The 14,135-nt window shown below is 44.3% G+C and overlaps 1 protein-coding gene across 2 annotated transcripts in view; it reads left to right on the top strand.

Annotated features, from left to right (window-relative positions):
• Nucleotide 1: 1 nt before the first annotated feature.
• The window catches only part of ror2 (receptor tyrosine kinase-like orphan receptor 2), a 138,001-nt gene continuing 123,867 nt past the window's right edge, over nucleotides 2–14,135 (top strand). For both annotated transcript variants that reach the window (XM_031802826.1, XM_031802825.1), the window contains exon 1: nucleotides 2–423. In XM_031802826.1, coding sequence (XP_031658686.1) covers nucleotides 336–423 — 88 coding nt within the window. In that variant the 5' untranslated portion in view covers nucleotides 2–335. The remainder of the gene's footprint in view (nucleotides 424–14,135) is intronic.

The raw sequence follows: 14,135 nt of genomic DNA, 5'->3' as shown, positions 1-14,135 counted from the left end.
GAGTTCCATGCTACGTCATGTGTGAAGAAAGCTGACGTTTTTAACTAGGATACTTCGGGCAACAGTTAAGGAAGGAATAGCGACTCTCGACGGTCTCCCTCTGAATGCACTGGATGAAATTCGCCGTTATTTTTTCAGAACAACTAGCTACTATAAACAGGAGATTCGTTTATTGCACACCGTAGTTTTTATCCCATTGAGTGCTACTTACTACTTCAATTTTTCCCCAGACGAATTCAATCTCCCAAGATAATAATTGAAATACCTGTAGTGCATATCGGATGAGACTTTCCTAGGTCAAGTTTCATAAAACTGCATGAGCACTTTGTGGAACCATGGCATGGATAAAGAGTGGTGTTTTGATCAAGCTCTTCAAAAGCTTCCTTATTGCGGTTGTGTTGGCTCCAAGTTTGAGATCCGCAGGTAAGTGCTCCTTGGAATTCGCAGTTATTTATAACTTCGTGTTATACGCTACTCTGGCACGTTTTATGTCAGCGAGTAATCTCAATTACTTTAATTTGCGTAGTTAAAAAATAATAATAATAAGAAATGCCATCCGTTTCTGAAGTTTGAGCAATAGTTTACAGTAGGAAAGCACAGTTTCACATACATAAATACGTTATTCTTATTCTGTGTTGCATCGCAGGTATAGGTTCAGGAATAGCTTATTGGAATTGCTTCAGTGGTTTCTTTTTCCTATGATTCCTGTCAGACCTTTTCCAGTTCTTTTTTTGTCTGTGGGACGTTTGGATTTGGTTCAACAAGCACGTCCATTGTTGTTGGGGCGGGATACATTCAGGTTGTGATGATCAGACCTCGGTCATTTTAAATCACCCCCTAGACGTTCCTAGTGGAACAGGAGAGTGTGTTTTCCTCGTCCTAATTAGGCCCGTTTATTCAAGGAATAGAATAGAGTGGTGCACTGTATTGGACAAGTTCAAAATGTAGCCATCTTTGTCCTGTTTTTGATGTGTGTGATCTGAAATGTGGTTGATCTACAGACCGAACTGAAGAGGCTGTTTAGTGCCATGACACTAGATGTGTCCATCGTATGATATTCAGTATCCATCTCCTATAAAACCAAGGATTACTAGGCAGAGGCCATGGTTGGTGAAGGTGTTAATCAGTTGCCTATTTGAAAGTGATCTCTTGTCTTTGTCAGTCTTGCTAATTCATTTAGACCCTGGTGGAGGAGGGGGGGGGGGGGGGGGGGTGACAGATGTTGGGATTTCCTGTTTTCAGCTTGGGTCCCCAGGTCCTGCCATTTGGTATCAGGTCAAAGGGGGGTAGGACAGAGATTTAGGATCATGTAGCCCTACCTTGTGTCTCCAGGTCCCCTCAAAGGACCTTCCAATAACATATACAATAACGTAATTGACTACCTTAGTAGAATTACAGTGGTGGGAAAAGACTATAGGCCTATATGATTGAAAGGAAAAAATGCTATAAATTATGAAACTTCTATGGAATTGCTTTCAATTGCAGAGGATTTTTTTTTTTTACGACAAAATCAAGCTAAAGGATTTGCTCTTTTCACCTGGTGGTGGTTAGTTCGTTTTTACACATTCTGTCATTTATAGGCTACTGGTCACGCAGGCTTCTTTTTTACTGGCTGGCGCAACAGTCTCTCATCCAGGGGTTTGGGTATAAATAGAATAAAAGTGCCTGTTGATGGGGCCAGGCACAGCTTGGCCTGGGGAGGTATGTGAAGGGGTGAGAGGGGGGCAGGGGGTATCCACAGAAGGCTCACCTCTTCTGCTCCTTACTCACGTCCCATCAAAAGGTGTTGGGGGATATTCAAACTGGCCCATTGACATGCTAATAGTTTCACTTGCTAATAACCGGCCCTTGAACTTACAGGCCTATCGTCTTTACCATCGAACAAAGGAACATTTCTCCTCTAAAGAGTGGTTGATTTCTAGAATGTGAATGTGTTGAGGCTGTCTCTTAGTCTTGAGTTGATGTCTGTCTGTCCTCTTTAACTGGAATGATTATGCACACATTGTCTTTTAAATGTCCCTTTTCTATCACTTTTCTTGAGAAAACATTGTTTACATTAAAGGCTATATGGGTTTTATTGTATTTATTTAACTAGGCAAGTCATTTTAAGAACAAATTCATATTTACAATGACGGCCTACACCAGCCAAACATTGGCAAAGCTGGGCCAATTGTGCGCCTTCCTATGGGACTCCCAATCACGGCCGGTTGTGATGCAGGCTGGATTCGAATCAGGGTGTCGAGTGACGCCTCTAGCACTGAGCTGCAGTGCCTTATACCGCTGCTCCACTCATTGTAATGGGTGTCCTCCTTGTATGTTCAAGCCATGGCAATATCCAGGTATGCCAACTTGGTGATAACTGGTCCTATTTATTGACTTCTAAAACAGCTTTGTGTTCATACACCAGATTTTTTTTTCTTCATCACAAGCAAAACCATAACATACATTTTCCAGTGTTTCTTCCTGCAGTGCCCAACCCTAATGCAGTTTAAAACTTGCAATAGTAACAGCAGGTCAAAATGATTGATGTCTGGCCCCTTTTTCAGTGTAGAGTAAACAGACCATGCTCGGCGTTGCAACGAGGTGCCCTCTAATTTAGTGATTTGAATTGGATTAAGAGCATAATAAACACATCTCTCATGGTAGTGGATCACTGGGGCGGCAGCGTAGCCTAGTGGTTAGAGCATTGGACTAGTAACCGGAAGGTTGCGAGTTCAAACCCCCGAGCTGACAAGGTACAAATCTGTCGTTCTGCCCCTGAACAGGCAGTTAACCCACTGTTCCCAGGCCGTCATTGAAAATAAGAATGTGTTCTTAACTGACTTGCCTGGTTAAATAAAGGTAAAATAAAAAAAAATAAAATAAAATATGTGATTGTAGCAAAGCTATTGGTTAGTATTACAATCACAACACACAACCAGTGATGCTATGAACAGAACTGCCTCACATGGTGCAATTTTATTGAGGGGAACTATTGAAAATAGTCGCAGGGCAGGGGACTGGCAGAAGAAGAGTTACAAACAGGGCAGGTTACTCTTTTGGCTTTTTTATGTACTGCCTCCACTACCAACTCTCCCACCCACAACACTCTCCCTTTCCTCCTTCGCTATCAACTCTCCCACCCACAACCCTCTCCTTTCCTCCTTCGCTATCAACACTCCACTCTCCCTTTCCTCCTCCACTACCAACTCTCCCCAACACTCTCCCTTTCCTCCTCCACTACCAACTCTCCCCAACACTCTCCCTTTCCTCCTCCACTACCAACTCTCCCTTTCCTCCTTCGCTATCAACTCTCCCACCCACAACCCTCTCCTTTCCTCCTTCGCTATCAACTCTCCCACCCACAACCCTCTCCTTTCCTCTTTCGCTATCAACACTCCACTGACCCTTTCCTCCTTCGCTATCAACACTCCACCGACCCTTTCCTCCTTCGCTATCAACACTCCACCGACCCTTTCCTCCTTCGCTATCAACAATCCCCCGACCCTTTCCTCCTTCGCTATCAACACTCCACCGACCCTTTCCTCCTTCGCTATCAACACTCCACCGACCCTTTCCTCCTTCGCTATCAACAATCCCCCGACCCTTTCCTCCTTCGCTATCAACAATCCCCCGACCCTTTCCTCCTTCGCTATCAACAATCCCCCGACCCTTTCCTCCTTCGCTATCAACAATCCCCCGACCCTTTCCTCCTTCGCTATCAACAATCACCCGACCCTTTCCTCCCCCGCTATCAACAATCCCCCGACCCTTTCCTCCTTCGCTATCAACAATCCCCCGACCCTTTCCTCCTTCGCTATCAACAATCCCCCGACCCTTTCCTCCTTCGCTATCAACAATCCCCCGACCCTTTCCTCCTTCGCTATCAACAATCCCTAGACCCTTTCCTCCTTCGCTATCAACAATCCCCAGACCCTCTACCTTTCCTCCTCCGCTATCAACTCCCTTTCCTCCTCCGCTATCAACTCTCCCCCAACCCTCTCCCTTTCCTCCTCCGCTATCAACTCTCCCCCAACCCTCTACCTTTCCTCCTCCGCTATCAACTCTTCAACCCCCACACCCCTCTCCCTTTCCTCCTTTGCTATCAACTCTCCCCCGACCCTCTACCTTTCCTCCTCCGCTATCAACTCCCTTTCCTCCTCCGCTATCAACTCTCCCCCAACCCTCTACCTTTCCACCTCCGCTATCAACTCTCCAACCCCCACAACCCTCTCCCTTTCCTCCTCCGCTATCAACTCTCCCCCAACCCTCTCCCTTTCCTCCTCCGCTATCAACTCTCCCCCAACCCTCTACTTTCCTCCTCCGCTATCAACTCTCCCCCCAACCCTCTACCTTTCCTCCTCCGCTATCAACTCTCCCCCAACCCTCTACCTTTCCTCCTCCGCTATCAACTCTCCCCCAACCCTCTACCTTTCCTCCTCTGCTATCAACTCTCCAACCCCCACAACCCTCTCCCTTTCCTCCTCCGCTATCAACTCTCCCCCAACCCTCTACCTTTCCTCCTCTGCTATCAACTCTCCCCCAACCTCTACCTTTCCTCCTCCGCTATCAACTCTCCCCAACCCTCTACCTTTCCTCCTCCGCTATCAACTCTCCCCCAACCCTCTACCTTTCCTCCTCCGCTATCAACTCTCCCCCAACCCTCTACCTTTCCTCCTCCGCTATCAACTCTCCCCCAACCCTCTACCTTTCCTCCTCCGCTATCAACTCTCCCCCCAACCCTCTACCTTTCCTCCTCCGCTATCAACTCTCCCCCAACCCTCTACCTTTCCTCCTCCGCTATCAACTCTCCCCCAACCCTCTACCTTTCCTCCTCCGCTATCAACTCTCCCCCAACCCTCTGCCTTTCCTCCTCTGCTATCAACTCTCCAACCCCCACAACCCTCTCCCTTTCCTCCTTCGCTATCAACTCTCCCCCAACCCTCTCCCTTTCCTCCTCTGCTATCAACTCTCCCCCAACCCTCTACCTTTCCTCCTCCGCTATCAACTCTCCCCCAACCCTCTGCATTTCCTCCTCCGCTATCAACTCTCCCCCCAACCCTCTCCCTTTCCTCCTCCGCTATCAACTCTCGTCTGCCTTTCCTCCACCGCTATCAACTATCGTCTGCCTTTCCTCCTCTGCTATCAACTCTTCCACAACCCTCTCTCTTTCCTCTCCCGCAGCTGAGCTGCGAAGTAAGGCGAGAGGTAGTGGGACTGGACGTGGTAGAGAAGTTAGCCAGAGTTCAGCCAGCTAATCTAGTGTTAACTCAGGCCACAGACGGAAATCTTCAAAGCTGCTCCCCGCTCCGGGTTCCCCCGCATCTCAACAACAGTTTTGATCCCCACTCTTCATTTTTCATAATATTTGAGCCATGCCAATAACATAGCTTGCAAATGCAATTTTGGCAAGCTTACATCTGTTTGTCCTCTAATGCATTACAATTTGGCATAGTTAGGCATACCTTTGTAGGCTTGGCAGCTTTCCTGATTGGCATAGTCTAGATTTGGATATTTATATAAATGAAACACATGAAGGGGGTTCATATCAATGTGCCCTCATGCCTACAAGGAGTAGTTCGTTGCCAGTGTGCAGAGAACAGTAATTGTCTCCTTTGTTCTGTAATTACCAGCTGGTGACAACTGAGAGAATAGAAACTGATATGGTAGTTGACGTGTTGATGTACACAGCACTCCCCTTTAGCAGAACAGAAGCGAGGAGGAGAGGCTAAGGTATGGTGTGTCACTACGACCGAGCAGCTATCACACGAAACCCATGTAGATGTGCACCAACGATGACATGCAATGTCAGCATAGAGAACACATTGTCAGAATGAAGGCCTCATTGTGCGTTCTCAGGTTGTCAGGTCTCAGGTTGTGGTCAGTGGTTCCCTCTACCCTCTACTTTTCCTCCTCCGCTATTAACTCTCCCCCCAACCCTCTACCTTTCCTCCTCTGCTATCAACTCCCCCCCCAACCCTCTACCTTTCCTCCTCTGCTATCAACTCTCCCCCCCCAACACTCTACCTTTCCTCCTCCGCTATCAACTCTCCCCCCCCCCAACCCTCTACCTTTCCTCCTTCGCTATCAACTCTTCCCCCCCCAACCCTCTACCTTTCCTCCTCCGCTATCAACTCTTCCCCCCAACCCTCTACCTTTCCTCCTCCGCTATCAACTCTTCCCCCCAACCCTCTACCTTTCCTCCTCCGCTATCAACTCTCCCCCCAACCCTCTACCTTTCCTCCTCCGCTATCAACTCTCCCCCCAACCCTGTACCTTTCCTCCTCCGCTATCAACTCTCCCCCCAACCCTGTACCTTTCCTCCTCCGCTATCAACTCTTCCTCCTCCGCTATCAACTCTTCCCCCCCAACCCTCTACCTTTCCTCCTCCGCTGTCAACTCTCCCCCCCAACCCTCTACCTTTCCTCCTCCGCTGTCAACTGTCCCCCAACCCCTCAACCTTCCCTCTAACGCTATCAACTCAACCCTCTCCCAGTGGTTCCCTATATGCTTATCCCAAAGAATAAAAATCCAAACACAGAAACCTCAATGCTGATCATGCACGGAGCTTTAACTGACCATGGCCCCTATTCTTAAAGAGTCTTAGAGTATGAGTGCTTATTTAGGATAAGTTTTGCCTTTTTATATCATAATGAATAACATTTACATGGACCAGGAGACCTGATCCTAGATCAGCACTCCTAGTCTGAGACTCTTTATGAATACGGGCCCAGACGAAGCATCCCAGGTGGATTAATTACCCCGAGAAAGCCATGCTGGGTTGTCGAAACGCGACTTTTCTTAGGCATACCTGTAGATGTGGGAGAAGAGCTCCATTTGTAATCAAGGTGGGCCTTGGCTGGAAATGAGATCTCAGCATCACGTCATTAGATAATCTGACACATGTGGGGAGTGCTGAAAGATGCCAGGATGGAGGGAGAAGAGCGACATGGAAAACAAGAGGGCTGATCTGCCTCCTGCAAGAGCAGGTGGAGCTTTATGTCATGCTATTAGAAGGCACATCTATAGGGTCCCAACCAGCCTTTCTTGCTAGGCTTCTAGTCATGCTAGTGACTAGGAAAATATAGGAAGTCTAACCCTGTCTATTGTCCAACCCCTGAACACAGTTACGTGTTGTCCATGATATATTTTAATTTGAATCGGTTTGATATCAAATGGATTTAAAGGCATACTAGTCTAGTAGGTCCAGGATGACACCAGTATCAGGATACCGTTTAGTATCGTGGCAAAGAACAAAATACAAAGTGGATTGAACTTCTTTAGGAAAATAGCCCTAATGTTGGAAACAAACATCATTCTGTTCTCATCCAGAGTCACATTTATGTATTTTCCAAGCTATAGCGCATATTTTAAACATACAGCAGGTTTTTAAAGGATCAAAGAGTTTAGTCTGATTTGTGTTTTTATTTTACAATGGGACAATATTGCGATACTGGTATTGTCACATCCCTATTAGTCTGTCATATTTTAGTAACGTTTTCCCCTGGTGTAATCGGGAAAAATATTCCATGCCCTCTGTGTAATTCCTGCATTCTAATCAATAAAAAAAATAGAACTCTCTCTCTCTCTCTCTCTAAAATATGTATTTATTTGTGTCAGTCATTTGTCTTCTCACACCTAAAATTTTACACAAAGTGCTCATTTTACTTGGTGTGATTGACACCCTTCTGTGCCAAGCTTGTTCTTGACATTTTGAGAGTTTTCCAAGCCATTCTGTTGGATGACTAACGTCCGTGGAATTTGTGCTGACTCTGAAACTTATGATTTTCTTCTGGCAGTTGGAGGGCCCTAATTCATCCACGCACCGCATTAAAGCCACATAGTAACATTTTCTTTGGGCCACCCAAAGCACAGCCCCGGAATAGTCGCTCAGAGCTGCGGTCACGGAGTAGAGAGGAAGCCTAAGAAAGGCTTGACACAAACCAACAGCAGTCCTATTGTATCATTAATTTCCCCCTTATTTCATAGAATAACATGAACAAACTGAAACGTGTAACAAGACCATTACATGTTGTTGTTCTCAGCTTGGTTGTAGTTCTTTGAACTTGGATCTCTTGGTCCTCATTTTGTTTGGAACCTTCAGACTTACACTCCGATTTAAGCTGAATCGTTTTCTAAATTAGGTTAGGGCATCAGTAAACCAGAGAAGTAAAATAGTAGGCCATAAAAGAACACCAGAATCTGTGTACATTCACGTAATCTGGACAGCCCTATTTGGATAGTCCCCAACAGCTTCTCAGATGTTCAACAAACTATATGCATAGATTTATTGAAAGTCAACTGCTACTCCGCTGACATCCGTAACTGTTTATTGTCTTCGTCCGCCATAGCTGTAAAAGTTGGCCTAGTTGTTGCGTGCTACAGATGGCTCTCAATTCATGAAACGGACGGCATGTGTTTAGTTAGTTGAATAGTGAACACCAGGCCTCAATCATCTGTAAAGGAACATCTAAATTGTTACAGATTCTGTTGCACTGGTTTCGGTGAGATGAGGCGGTGGTAATGTAAACCGTACTGTTCTAGGGTCAGTTTACTCTTCATATCTTAAAAGGAAAATCTGACCTCAGATCAGCTCTTAGGAGTAACTTGGTTCAAGATGGTTGAAAACCACACTAGGAGATCCAGTGATTTATAGTGAGGGAAAAGGTCAGAGTCTAACCAAACTCAAAGATGAACATGGACTTTTCAGTGGAAAGGAATATTAATGCGGTGGCCTTCTGTTGGAAAATTGGATCTCTCCTCTGTCCCTGGTGCAACACTAATGTGAAGGTAATTCAAAATGTTTTGAGAGCGATTTATATATCCCCCCCCCCCCATCCTCAATCTGGAATTTTGCATGAGGAATAGAAAGGTAGACACAGGCAAATTTGAATGTTCTTAAATCGCTAAAAATCTGCTTTGCTGTACCAGTCTCCTCCAAGAACAGATCATGTTTCATCAGTAGAAAACCATAAACCAAGGACGTGTCATTCGGGCCGTTGCTTTAGCACCTACAGCTCCGCTTTGGTGCCTCTATGTATGTCTCTGCAGCGGTCTAGAACTCTTGGTTGTAATTTCAACATCGATGTGAGTATTTTTGTGGAATTTCTCTCCTACCGTTTTTAAGTGCTGTGTTTTTCTTGTATCTTTCAGTCAGATTTATGATGGCAAAAAAAACTGCACTGAAACCTAAATCGCAACTAATTTATTATGACTACTTTAGTACATTGTAGTCAGTGAAAATTACCTTGAGTTTCTCCTCCAAATGAAACTATACCTTCTTGGACCTAGCTTCTATTCAACAGAAAGCCAGGCTAGCCAATGATTGAAAAGCTTGCACTCTTAAAGATAATGACTTTTGTCCTCTTTATTTATTTGGCTGGAACATTCATTTGACGTCGTTGATTGGGCAAAATTAGCTTGATTGCATGTAAAACAGAGCCGTGTCTATTTACCCATAATGTGAACACATCCAACTAATTGCCTTCGGTGCTACAGTGAAGGAGAACCACTCCTGCTGAGAAGGACCATAAGAAAACCAGCAGTACCTCCCCTTTAGTACAGCTCAGGGTGTTTTGTGGAGGAAATTGCTCATTCCATAGCTAGTATACTTTTAATGATGTTAGAAGTGACTGTATTTACTACAATACACTGCATTCAAGATGGCTAATCAGAAAGTCTAGAAGATTGTCATAACCTCCTAGGTTTGGTTCTTTCTCCTCTGTCTCTCTGCCTCTCTGTCTCTGTCCGTGTCTGTTTTGATTGTAAAAGGGATCATAGGACTCTGTCAGATGATAGTTACAGGGAGTGAAAGATGGTCAAAGCCAGGGGTGTGTACAAAGAGGATGGGCGTAACTTGAAAATAAAGATAAGGACGGAAGTCGGTAAGGAAAATGACTTCAAATGATATTTAACAAGGGAGGGAAATATTCTCCTAGATGAAATGAAAACATTTAGAAAATGCTGTTGGAATTGTCTGAAATGGTTTCTTTAGTCAAGAACAGGTACTCTTGGCATTCCTGAAACCATTATTTTGTTGATAATAAAATGTTATCTCAGATAATTAGATTTTCATACAAATTAGCCATTGTAATGAGATTGTCTGAGATGGTGGGTGTCAAACCTCTTTCTGGTGCTTTTTGAGGTGGAACGACCCTGTAGTTCAGGGGTGTTGAACTCTTTCCATGGAGGGCCTAGTGTCTGCATGTTTTGGTGTATTCCTTTCTATTAAGACCAAGACAACCAGACGAGGAGAGTTCCTTACTAATTAGTGACCTTAATTCATCAATCAAGTACAAGGGAGGAACGAAAAACCCGCAGCTACTTGGCCCTCCGTGGAATGACTTTTGACATGTGCTGTATCTAGTTGGGTAATGAAGGTGTGGCTTCCATTATTGTCCGTCACATACCTGACCAGCTGAATCCAAAGGGGTTTTACCATCCAGCACCAGGTGTTCCCAAGAGCCCAGTATTTCATCCACTGGTACTCCAGCTCTGTAATAAACATGAAAGCCGGGACAAGAGGAAGGACACTTAAAATGCAGGAATGTAATAAAAGAATGTGAGGTGATAACGGTGGCGTGAGAGATGGGGATGGTTTATTTGAGGTCTTCACTTGGCGTGAGGAATTTCCCTGACTCAACCAGCAGTGTTTGGTTCAGATTCCTGGTTGAGAAGTTTAGAAGATGTCGTTCCCCCAACCCAACCCACTCGTAGTTTTCACTTATGTTTTTCTTTGAATTTAGACAGGCTGGCTTTCTGGGGTGTTGCATCAGAGATATTTTGAGAGTTAACACGGGGCAAGGAAGGAGTTTTGAGCTTGTAGTTAATTTTGGCCTTGTAACGATGGCAAGTAGACCCTCGTTGTCCTGCCCTAATGTTTTTTGACAGTGTTTGAAAAATGGATGCGCTCTCCTGTTGACTTTTTACTATTTATTTGACCACATTCCTGAATGGAGTGTGTTGAGTATTTCCCTGAACTGTGGTGTCATGCCATATTAGTGGTTGTGACCATCAGTGAGACAAAGGCAGAATGTGAACTTCATCAGGCTGATGACCTAAGTTAAGTTCAAGAGGTGAAGGAGCATTTTATTACACATGGCTTTTGTTGTTTAGTGTTGGTTTGATTTGCCACAGATACGAATGACAATTTTTATTTAGGACATTAGCTCAAATGTCATAGTTATTTTTGCATTCGTTTATTCTCCAAATGACATCATATAGAACTAAAATATAATTTGATAAAACTCCTCAAAACCGTTTCTTCAGGTAATTGCATTTGCTCTGACTCTGATTTCACCCTGAATATTTTACAGTAAGTTTCTTAATATGTCCTAATCCGTTTTCATATGACACACAAGTATTTTCACTTCTCATGTAATATGAATGAGTGTTACAGCTTATTTATTTTTTCTAAATAATTTTCACATGTGCCTGCCTGGCAAATGTCTGTTTAGATTGCAAGCTGTTTGGGCCCGTAATAAACCATTAGTCCGTGTTCTCCGATCTGTTCCTAATCTACCTCGTAAACAGTCACAGGACGTTGTCTCATGTTTGATAGCGCATACTTCCCCAACTGTGTAACCTTGTTTAAAGTCGACTGCAATTTTTTTGTGTGTGTGTGTTTCTGTATATTTCTCTCTCCAGCCCAGGGCTCTTGTCTTGGCTTCCTCCCCTAACTTAATTAAAACAAATGGGCCTCGTTCCAAACACGTTCCAAACACGTGTACTTCTCCACTGCCTCCTTTTGATCCTGACATTCTCTGCAGTGAAGTCAATAAAGTGTAGTGACCAAAAAAATGCAAATAAAATGATTGAACGGCACCAACATCCCAACCAGGAAGAACCTTCAACAATTGGCAGTGATGTTTCAAACCCTTGTGTAGCCTAAGCACTAGCATACACACAACCAGTTAAAAAGCATGATAGCTCGAATGCTTTCAACAACCCCAAATGAGAACATATCATTCTCTTTCCAAGTGGATCGACCCTGTCCAATTTTTTTCCAAGTGCTTTGTTTTCCTTTCACAGAAGAGTTAAAAACAGTCTCCCGCGAACGTGCGGAAATGACATGTGCGTAGTGGGGGGTTTAACAAGCCCCTTAGATAAAGTCTGTCCCTCCTCACACAGATGCTTTGTTAATCATAGCTTGGTGATGGAGGGCGCCTGGGAAGGAATGGGGGAGACATTTTCCCCGCTAGCCCAAATGCATTCACTTACAAAGCTTTGTGCTTAATGAAATATGCCCTTTTGCAATGAGAGCGTTATTCACTACCGGAAAGATGTACTCGAGGTAATGTCTGCATACTCTAGCTGTCAGGATAAAGGAAACGAGACCGACGGAAAACAGTAGATGACACTCTGCATGCCATGTTCACTAATATTGAGGGTTTTTGTCCAAATCCAATGTCCTTCATCGGTAACAGAACACAGGTGACATTACTCTGTTTAGCACTGATTTAACTTTATCTCTGAGCCAGTAAAATGTAAATGCAACATGCCATGAGGAGATGGTTCCCCTTCACAGCTTTCATTCCTCACCTCGTTTATTATCTTTGTCTTTTTAGGCCTCCAAATGGCCAAGGCTTCAAAGGGCAGTGCCTCCATTTTACGAGACGGCCATTGTTGTTTTAACCCAGCCACTGGGATGAAGTTACCGTGCGTAAGTTACCTTGACGATGAGGGCGAGCTCTGTCGCTGGTGGTGGAGATAGCATCTGAATCGGTAATATGGGGGGAGAATTCCATTTGTACGCAGACAAGCGATACAATCTCGCTGCAAATGTAAAAACTACAGAGACACACAGCCAGTGTGTTAGCAACACTGTAAACGTGCTGCTCTATTCCCATTGACGGGATGTTTATCACAATGTGGAAGAGCTTTCTCCTAATGTCTGTTGTCTGAACTGAAGTGAAATAGAGCTTCTAGCCAAGGTCAGCACAGTGAATGATTTAACTGGCTTGATTGATGATTGATTTGGTTTTCCTTACTCAGAAATGATGATGGGAAATGCAGGAAGGAGATGTAATTAAAACCCAGCATGGCTTCATACACCAGAACAGGAGCCAATTAGAAGAGCCCATACTGTATAACAAAGCCATGTTCAAGAAACCATCTTGGACTTTTATAACGCATTTTCGGCAACAACCAATAATGCCTGTTGATGCTTTTATGTTTGGTGCATATGCTTCTAATTACAGACCTCCACCATTACTCGTTCCTGACGTTATGAGCTGGGAGGAGGGGCCTGTGGGGTTCTGATGTCATGTTCACCAGCCATGGGGGAAAAAAACTATCTCCACAAATTCCTTCCAAATTCCCACAGTGAAATTTCAACTTTCAACCTGTGCTCACCAGTAAGTGGTTTGATGAATTGATCGTCGTTGGGTGTTTGTATTGCCCCTGCTGCCTAAAAGCGAAGTTTCCACTGGTGGTCTCCGATTTTAGATTAAATGAGAAAACTTAGCAGCGTACAATTCCTCTCTCCGCTCCCTAATTAATCAGAGACAGATGACAAGGATCATGTTTTCTGAGAGCTTGGTTGTCGTCCAATGGGGTTGCAGATGTGTGTGACGTCATTCAAAAACGACATGTTTTTATATCATTTCGATGTTTGGAGTGCGGCTCGCTTTCCTCTTGTTCTGTTTAAGTTGCTCTTAGCCGGCAGTAGCTGTGTATGGAAGTGTTTGTTTCAATATTAACATCTTAGTAATACAAACACAACGACCCCTCAGGGCGAGAAGCAGCGTCTCAACTGTTGATTTTACTTTTCTGACTTTGTGTTTTATTTTAATCACATCATCTGGTTGTTAAGAGGTTTCCAAAGGATTTAAAGCATCCAGTAGCAAGTCAGCCTGTGCAGGGTCGCCAGAAAACACTAACATCCGTTTTTCAGGGATACAGTATTTTCAACCTAACAAGGGAACTCCACTCTGGTGTGTTTTTACACCTGCTACATTAGGTTAGTAGACAGTAGACAGTAAAAGTATGTATGGGATGGCATTTTTGTCCTTGAAAGGCTCAGATTTACTTAACATTTTATAAAAAGTTATAAAGGAATTCAAACTTGCTCATAAATCATGCATCAATGATTTGTAGGGCTGTGACGGTCTTGGGAAGTTTAGATGACGGTAATTGGCCAGCCAAATGACCATGGT

The sequence above is a fragment of the Oncorhynchus kisutch genome, linkage group LG23 (assembly GCF_002021735.2).
Source record: "Oncorhynchus kisutch isolate 150728-3 linkage group LG23, Okis_V2, whole genome shotgun sequence".
Classification (NCBI taxonomy): Eukaryota; Metazoa; Chordata; class Actinopteri; order Salmoniformes; family Salmonidae; genus Oncorhynchus; species Oncorhynchus kisutch.
This window is presented reverse-complemented; position numbering and strand designations above follow the sequence as displayed.